Here is an 8,990-nt window from a genome sequence, read left to right as displayed (position 1 = left end):
GAACTCGATGCTGTTGGTACAAAGCCATTATTTTATGTTGTCTCACCCAGGCCCCTCTTGTATGTTTCGACAGAGTACACGCCTTTAGATTATGACAGTGTGTTTTCAAGAGATTTGTGAGTGAGCTGTTTTCAGTTCGTCAATAACACAGGACTTGTCTGTGTCGAAAAAGTGGTAAAAAATGACCAGCATGTCAGCGTGCTGTAAATACATGAATTTTTGTTTCCCTGGGGCTCGAGATAAATACAAAGCCCAAATAAGCTATCTTTTGGGGTAAACAAACTACGATTTTAGAAAAATAGTTTTCGTAACGTCCAGGTCATTTCACTTTATTTTGCAAAATTTCAAATCGAAATATTGAGAACTGAGTGAGCAGGATTTTTCTAACCGTGGGCAACTGTGGCTTAACGACCTATAATTCTTCTCCAAAGAGAATGTTGACTGATGAATTCCGTTTTTCTTAGAAAAGAAAATATTAAGACATGACATTTAAGGTGTTGAAATGGGACATGCTGTGAATAGATTTGTGCGTGGAGCTCAGACTTTTCATGTCATCTTGTGGATGTGGATCTAAAAATGCTGTTTTGAAATGAAGGGACAAATGACGCTGGGTTAAAAAAACGAATTTTATGCAGACTTTCAACATGACTATGTAGACTGCCAGTCTTTGGAGTTGTTAGAAATGCAAACAAAGACAGAATTAGGGACGTCTGAGGTCTAGTGATAAGGCTACCGTACTCATAATTGTGAGGTTGCAGGTAGAAGGGGTTTGAACCTCTACTCGGTCCGACATTTTGTCGTTTGGAAAGGCACCTTACACAGACTTTCCCACTTGTCTTGTTCCTATTGAAGATGGACTTTAAATTCAGATTTCCTCCTTTTAAGTAACCTTACGGTGTTGCAAGGCAGGGGAGCACAATACCTTTACATTTTCCCCTTTTTTTTTTAGAGTTGGGCTTTTGTTATAGCAGAACCGGGTCATTGAAAAAACTTGTAGTTTTAATGAAGGAACTTTTCCCTGCCCCGACTTTGTTGTAGTTATGTATGACGAGGAACTGCTTGTATACACCATGACTTTTAAATCAAACATTGTCTTTTCCTCCTTTCCTTCTTTCTTTGATGTAAAGAAAAACACAAAAGTGGCAGTGCTTGACGAAATGTATAAGTATTACTGTGGTTATTTATTTTGACTTAAGTCCTCCTTGGCAGCTGCTGCTTATCAGAACTCTGGCCCTTTTGTGCCAACCGGTAGTCTCAACGTACTCAACTCTGTAATGTTGTCTTTACATGTCACTCAAAATGTCTCGTTATTGGCAGCTTCCTATGTCTGCTGATCTCACTTTATCTTTCTGATTACTTCGGCAACTTCAACTCTGGTTTTTAACATGTTTATTGCTTACAATATTGGTGTTGATTGGCTCTGAGTCTGATGTTCCCAAATGAGTTTGGTGGAAAACGAGAAGGGATTTCTTTTGGGTGGGTTTTTTCTTTTTGAACTGAACTGGACAGACCAGATCAAAAGCAATGGTGATGTTTATAGCCAGATAATAATATTGTCTATTTTATTGTTTTAGTTTGGGGCAGATGACTTGGGTCTTGGTCTGTGCATGCAATGTATATTTAAAAGGATCAGTTATTTGGCTAGTGTGACAAGAAGTTATTTATTTTCTTGATGGTGTAGTGATGTCTATGCCTACATGCTTCAGCAATAGCTTCACAAGCAGAACTTTCTATCTCATGAATACTGTTTCTTGATCTCCACCCACCCTTCACAGTTTATTGTGGTTTGTTAATTGCTCATTTATTTATGTGAAAGCTGGATGATTGAATTTCTTCTTTTTTCAATCATGCTGAACTTATATAAATGATAGGCCTATGTAATTCAGCTACATATAAGAAAGTGAGAACGGATGGCTTTTAGAGTACCCCTTTTCAGCCTCTGTTTTGGTGACATGAAAGGTTATTTACTTTTATAGTGGTAAGAGCAAATTAGATGTTTACCTCAAAAGCTCAAGCTGTTCAAACAACCTTTTGGTTTATTTTTAATTTGGAGTATTCAGGCATTTTTTACTGGTGTTTTTTCAATTGCATCAAGAGATCTTATCATGGTATATTATTTGAAATGTAAATCATTTTATGAATTTTGTCGTTGAATTATATTATTTATTGCTAAATAATCTTATTGTTATTTGACTGGATGGATCTTTTCAGAAGGTTTTCGTAGTAGTAGGCATTCTGGACTCTCAGATGTCTTGACAGGTAAATGTACAAACATCTTGTGTGCCTTGTTCAATGCGGGCCTCAGAGCGGTGACAGCGGATACATATTGAGGGCAAAGGTCAAAGAGTCACCCGCGGCCCCCCTTTTTGTGACCTTGACAGAAATGTCTGCATGATGCTCTCACTCACTTGTGTCTGCTCTTTGAAAATAGCAGCTGCTTCAGCAACTCGGAAACAGTTTACGTTAGCAATAGTAGAGGAAGTGTTTACTGACACTTACTTTTTTAGCTTTTCCAAGCGCACAAGATTTTATCCGATAAACACTTTCTTTTTTTAAGAAATTCATGTGTGCCACAGTTTTTGTTCCCAAGTGAACGAAGTTTTCATGAAAAGTGTTTTATTAAAAGCTCCTTGTCTACCGGTTGACACTACCAGTTTTTTGTCTGATCCTCAAATCCAAACCGTGTGTCAAGCGATTTTCTTATTTGTATTTTAATTATGGATGGCACATGCTAGAGGAACACTCTGTGTGGACAAGGAGGAGGTGGGAAGGAAAGTTGTTCGTGTTACAGAACTGCTTAGTGAGCAGTTGTTGGTCAGGGATGGAAACTTTCCGTAAGTTTATGAATATCCGTAATTTTGATTTGCTCCGTCATTTTCCGTAAGTGGACCTGACGTCCTGGCTCCTTTCTTTTCTCATCAAGGACATCTATGGTAATAGTCGGGCCTTTGCCGTTTCACTCGGAGGACATGAGTTAGATTCTTGAGTGTGTAAGATTTACTGAGTATCTCCATCTGTATGCTGGAATGCTCCACGTACGGTATCTCACTAAGCCTGGATTGGTTCTGTCAGGCGGGGTAAAGAAGCCTTCCTCCTAAATGATCTAAGCTGTGCTGAAGGGTGTGTAAAGCATATCCCAGTACAATGAATTATTCATGGTTTTGTTGCATCAGCTGCTAGTTTTACGGAACAGATCCCTGGGAAGCCCTTTGCATTAGGTGGGTCCTACCTGATTTGACTTGTTTGTCACGTACTGTGTCAAAATGAGGCTTACAGTTTGGTGAATAACGTAATATTGATCCTTAAAATGATATTTTGTTCAGGTTTTGTTCATATCTTTTTGCCAGTTTATCATTAAAAGTATAACTCTACTGACTCTCCCGTTGCTAAATTCTTTAACTTGAAGGATTATGTCTTTAAGTCTTTTAATTTTTTATTCTGTCTGTTAAGTTTCATTTTGGGCTATTTTATGTCCGTGATCGTTCGTTACTCTGACTGTTTCTGAGCTTGATTCAGAGGTCAGCGACGTACAAGTGTTATAAATGTAACTATAGATTGAATTAAGAAACTACTGTTATTTTTAACTTTGTTGTTGTTTTTACCCATGACAATTAAAATTTGAAGTTTTGATCTTAATTCTTGATGATTTTACTTTTGTTTTCGAAATGGGTTTTGTTTTTCTTTAATAATCAGCATGATTTGCTCACCCAAGAGGTACCTCAGAGGCTCAATAGAATTCCTTATGCTCAACTTCTAGACTCTGTTTACAATCATTTTCTCTACTGGAGCTTAGAATTGATGAGTTTTGTCTTTTATTTGTGTGATAATTATAGAGCAATGTATTGACTCTCATCCAACCCACCATGACATTTTAATTTTCATTGTCTTGACTTTTTTGATTTTCTGTTTGGCGAGGTTGGTTTTTGGGGGTTGTGTTTTTTTTTTTTGGTTTGGTTTTTTTGGGGGGTGGGCGTTGGAGGAAGTGGATTGTCATTTTTTGGGGGAAGGGGGGGTAGGATAGGATTTTGACAAGGTTTTTTTTTTGTCCCCATAGAGGGCATGATCCGTTAAAATGTGTTGAGCCTTGATTAATTAGGGCATGGCTAGTGTTAATTTAGCAATTCTCTTGTGTACGAGCAAGGTCTTTGAACTTGTTTGTATTTATTGTTGTTATTGAGTTCAATTATTTTTTTTATGATAAGGAAATAATTGTTTATGACAGGCTGTCTCTTATTGTATTGGCCTTTTTAGGGCAGATTCGCATTGTCTTTTCAAATCTGTTATGTAAGTTTGATTTTTGTTGTTGATAATTTTTGCTTTTAAAGTCTCAAAGCTCTGTGTGTATATTTAAACAGGAGTTATTGTGTTTTGTTTTGTTTTGTTTGTTCTTCTTCATTGTATTCTATTTACTATTACCTTGTTATATTTTAGAGCTGTGTTTTTGTTTCAATTTAGACTACGTTATTTTCCTTTTGAAAAAGCTTTCACAGATGAAGTTTGGTGGAGCGTTGCAATGGAAGACCTTTACTTTGGTTTCTTTGTTAAAACTTGTTTGGCAAGTTTTCTTGGATGTCAAATTATTATAGCCATTGATTTTGTTTGCAATAGCCATTGGCAAAGCACATAATTAGGTTTTTATGGGGTTTTAAGTTTAAGAATAACACAAAAGTTGTTCTCTCAGATCCTCCCAATTTCCAACAACCCCTCCCCACCCCCAAATACTGAAGTTTACGTGCAGACCTGACAACTGTGTCTGGCTATTACTGTTTCAATGTCAGTTATCACTTTTCAAATCTAATCTAATTTGGAGGTGATTTTTTGGTTGTTATTTTTTTCTCATTAATTTTACAGAGCCATTTATAGGGACTGAAGTAGCGTAATGTCTACTCGATAAGATAAAGATCTAGCTATTCAGGTATTACGGTTCTGAGTATATTTAGCCCGAGTATCTTATTTCATGTATTTTCCTGACTCAGGTCATAATGTGAGGCCATAATGATTTATGTTAATAGGTTATTATATTAGTGAAGAATGGTAGGTCTGTTTGGTCTAGGCCTAATTCTAACTCAAGCCATTATTGTAACATGTTGACAGTAAGATATGTTAAGGTTCATATATAATGACGTATTTTTGTCTCAGCAGTTTGTTTTTTTTATCAATCAACACTGTTATGTTTTATCTCTGTTTTATTTTATTTGATGTGAACAAAGCACTGTGATGTGTGTGTTCTAATAAATTTTGTAGGTCTAATAATTGTATATCGTAGGCTTCCATTTCAAAAAGAGGTACGCACTGATTAAGACTAATTATTTTTTTGCAATCTGAAATCTTTTTCAACATCGAGATCGTAGTTTAGATAAGGTTTAACTTGGATTTTCTTCCCTCATGCAAAGACAGTAGCTTGTCTACAGGCTATTTAATTGGTCTAGACCTAGAAAGCGTAATTTTTTTCTGCTGAAAGAAAAAAACTATTTCATTCTTTTAAAAATTGTACTTAAATTATATATCTTTTCTTGCCTTTTTCATATCTAAGTTTTGAATTTCAACAAAATATTTCTCGAGCTGAAAAAATGGGTAGGGTGACTCTGGATTTAGAAATTGCAATTTAGAAATTTTTCAAAATTTTGGTGTATACATTTGAATTCGAACAACCGGCTGATGAGTTGTTTCAGATAGATGTTAACAATTGCAGACAGGTGATGATGATGAGGTAAAAGTTCTCACTATTGTTGGTTTGCATGAGACCATAATAAGATTGGTCTTTGACTCGTGCCTAGAATGTGTTGTTTCGACAAGGTTATTGTTCTAATGTAAAAATCATCTCCCAACCATGGACTGTCTCTGTGTCAGTCCTACTTGAGTGTTGCCATGTTGTTGTTGTTGCTTTTGTTGTTGTTATTGTCGAAGTCCGTGTAATATTGTTTTTGTAGTTGTTGTTATTATTGTTGTTGTTGTATTGTTAATGTTATATTCTCATTGTCAAATCCATCAGTGTTACAATTTTGTTGCTAATGTTGTTGTTGCTGCTATTGTTGTGGATCTTATTGTTTTTGTTATGCTGTTTTGTCTGCTATTATATTATTTAAACAAATAATATTATTGGTTTTGTTAATATTATGTTGACTTTGTTCGTCTTAACAAAGTGTTACATTATTGCGAATATGTTGGCATAGTTTTCTACTGCTATCTTTCTGAAAGTGTTATGCGAGCATTCTTTTGAATATTTCGTTTGATAAAAATATAATAATATCATAGAAATGTCCACTCTGCAGAATGGCACCTTTCCTTCGGAAACAAGGGAAGTAACGAATGTCGTTTGGTAGAAGTGGTATCGTCATGAGCTGTATACGTTCTTGTCTCCCTTGTTTTCATGTGTCCCTCCGTCCGTGACGTCGAGCTTTTATGTCGACTGTCTGTCGGTGGCTGTGTCGGGAGAGGGCGCTCTGGGACGGTCGTTCTGTGATACTCAAACTATTAAAATGTTTGTAACGCTGAAAAGATGACTCGTGGTTTTTTTGTTTTGTTTTGTTTGGTTGTTGTTGTTTTTTAATTTCGTACCCGCTGTCAGTTTTGTTCTTGTTTCTGTCTATCGGTCTGTCTGACTGTCTGTCTGTCTGTCTGTATTTTCCTTCTTTTTCTCCCCCTCTCCCTGTTTTTCTCCTTCTCTCTCTCTCTCTCTCTCTCTCTCTCTCTCTCTCTCTCTCTCTCTCTCTCTCTCTCTCTCTCGGTATGTGTTCTAGGGCGCTTGCAACTGCATAAGCTCAAATGAGCGAACACCAGGACCCCTTCACAACGAGAGCCCCCCTTCTCCCTCTCTCTCTCTCTCTCTCTCTCTCTCTCTCTCTCTCTCTCTCTCTCTCTCTCTCCATCTCTCTCTCACATACACACACACACACACACACACACACACACACACACACACACACCCACAGAGAGACACACACACATTGAAACACAGAATACCCCGCCTCGGTGATCTGGAGCGGACTGTGCACAGTGTGTGAGCACCATTGGGTAGACAGTCAATCGACGAGAACGTGAGGAAAAAAAATGCCCTTCCCCAACCCTACCACCCACTTACAACGAACAAAAAGTCAATATTAGTACAGGAATGATGGAATCTTTATTTTGTAATCGAAAGCGGCTTGGAAAACAAGATTGAAACTGAAAATGAGCTGCAGTAGACTGGAAATGATGGCCTGTCAACATGTGAAGAAAACTGGATTCTCTGATCACGTCACTGTCACTGCTCGGTGTCTGTCGACACGTGAATGATAGCTACGTGGTCACGTCACTACTCTGATGTCGTCACTACCAGTCGTCACGTGAGCCAAGCTGGCTACCTGGTAACGTTACTGTTCTTTTCCTGCCGTCACGTGAACAAAGCTAGACTTTCTGGTCACGTAACTGGTCAGTGCCAGTCGTCATGTGAATAAAACCAGGCTACCTGGTCATATCACTGTTCTGTGCAGGTCGTTACTTGAACAAAACTAGACTTTCTGGTCACGCCACGGCTCAGTGTATGTTGTCACATGAATAAAGCAGACTACTTGTTCACGTCACTGGTCAGTGTATGTCATCATGTGAATAAATCTAGGCTTCCTCTGCACTCAGACACAACACTGCTTCAAACGCCATGAGACACTGCTCAAACTATGGCCATTTTGGTTGTGGAAAGTCTACTTTTGAAGACGTAAAAAAATTTCCAATGTACAGTATTATAAAGTTACAATACTCTGATAAGAAATAGTATTATGCTTTGTAATACTCAAATGTACATGCCATGGGTACATCGGCTGGTGGCTAAGACAGAGATATGAATCGACACAAAAGAAAAGTTGTAGTAAAAAATAACGAAACAACGAAACCTCAAAAAAGCAAACGGCTTAACAAGCATTGTTCCCCCCACCCCTTGTGTCTCTGGGGAAAAAACAACAACAGTGAACCCCAGAAATCCTTGACCTTTGCGTCGTGTGACGTCACGGAGTCTACGCGCATCCCCAGTTCTGGCCGACCATCTCGGAGTTGGGGCGTTGGTCCTGCATCCATTGTATGACCTGTTTGGGCGTGACCATCCAGATGTCGTCATGAGTGGTCAGCATGTCACTGAGGAACCTGCCTAGACCGGTGTAGGCGTTGTGGTTTCTCATGAAGAGAGAGACGTGCATGAAGAGAGGCATGGGGATTTTCTTAGGGTAGAAGAAGTCCTCGAAGTTTCTCCTGTGTATGGACGGGATACGTACATGTTAGGTCGTGGTGAGTGAGGTTATATCGCCATTGAAAACATCGCGTAATTAAGTTATAAACATATGCACACACGGTCACAAGCACCTAACTTGTGCATTTGTACACGCAAACGAAAGCAAACTCAAACTGAACACACATAAATGCATATACAGACGCACACAGAAACACACACTTAAATTTGATAAGAATGAATGAATGGGTGATAATACCGATGATAATAATACTAAAAAAAAAGAAACTCCAGAAAAAAGCAGGAAAAAGGAGGAAAAAGGAAAGGGAAAGAGGAAAGACAAGGCTTAGGAGAAAGAGAAGGATGAGGAGAAGGAGAAAGATAAGGAGAAAGAAAGGGATAAGGAAAGGGAGAAGAAGAAGAAGAAGAAGAAGAAGAAGAAGAAGAAGAAGAAGAAGAAGAAGAAGAAGAAGAAGAAGAAGAAGAAACAAAATTTAAAAAAACCAGACAAAAATAGTTTGACTCACTTAAAGAAGTTGTACCACTGTTCCTCTGTGGCTGTGTTGGCGTTCTCACCGACCCAACAAGCGTCCACCATGCTACAGTCAAAGTCGTTGTCTCCCTTGATGCCATTGAGCGGGATCTCCCAGAAGCCAGGGTAAGGCTTGGTGGGGCATGGAGGGTTGATGCACTCGTTCCTGGGGGGCAGGAGGGGAGGAAGAGAGAAAGTGGGAGAAGTGGGAAAGAGAGACGATAGGGATGAGCAAGACAAAGGGAGGAAGAGAGAGAGAGG

At 38.5% G+C, this 8,990-nt stretch overlaps 1 protein-coding gene across 1 annotated transcript in view; it reads right to left on the bottom strand.

The window, feature by feature from the left end:
* Window positions 1-7,100: 7,100 nt before the first annotated feature.
* LOC101860784 (chitin deacetylase 8) overlaps window positions 7,101-8,990 on the bottom strand; it is a gene marked incomplete in the record, with an annotated part of 30,417 nt that continues 28,527 nt past the window's right edge. The window contains 2 exon segments of the mRNA XM_005090819.3: window positions 7,101-8,220; window positions 8,725-8,895. Coding sequence (XP_005090876.2) covers window positions 7,989-8,220; window positions 8,725-8,895 — 403 coding nt within the window.

The sequence above is a fragment of the Aplysia californica genome, unplaced genomic scaffold (genome assembly GCF_000002075.1).
Source record: "Aplysia californica isolate F4 #8 unplaced genomic scaffold, AplCal3.0 scaffold00022, whole genome shotgun sequence".
Lineage (NCBI taxonomy): Eukaryota > Metazoa > Mollusca > Gastropoda > Aplysiida > Aplysiidae > Aplysia > Aplysia californica.
Note: the sequence above shows the minus strand (reverse complement) of the source record. Positions and strands in the feature narration are given on the sequence as shown.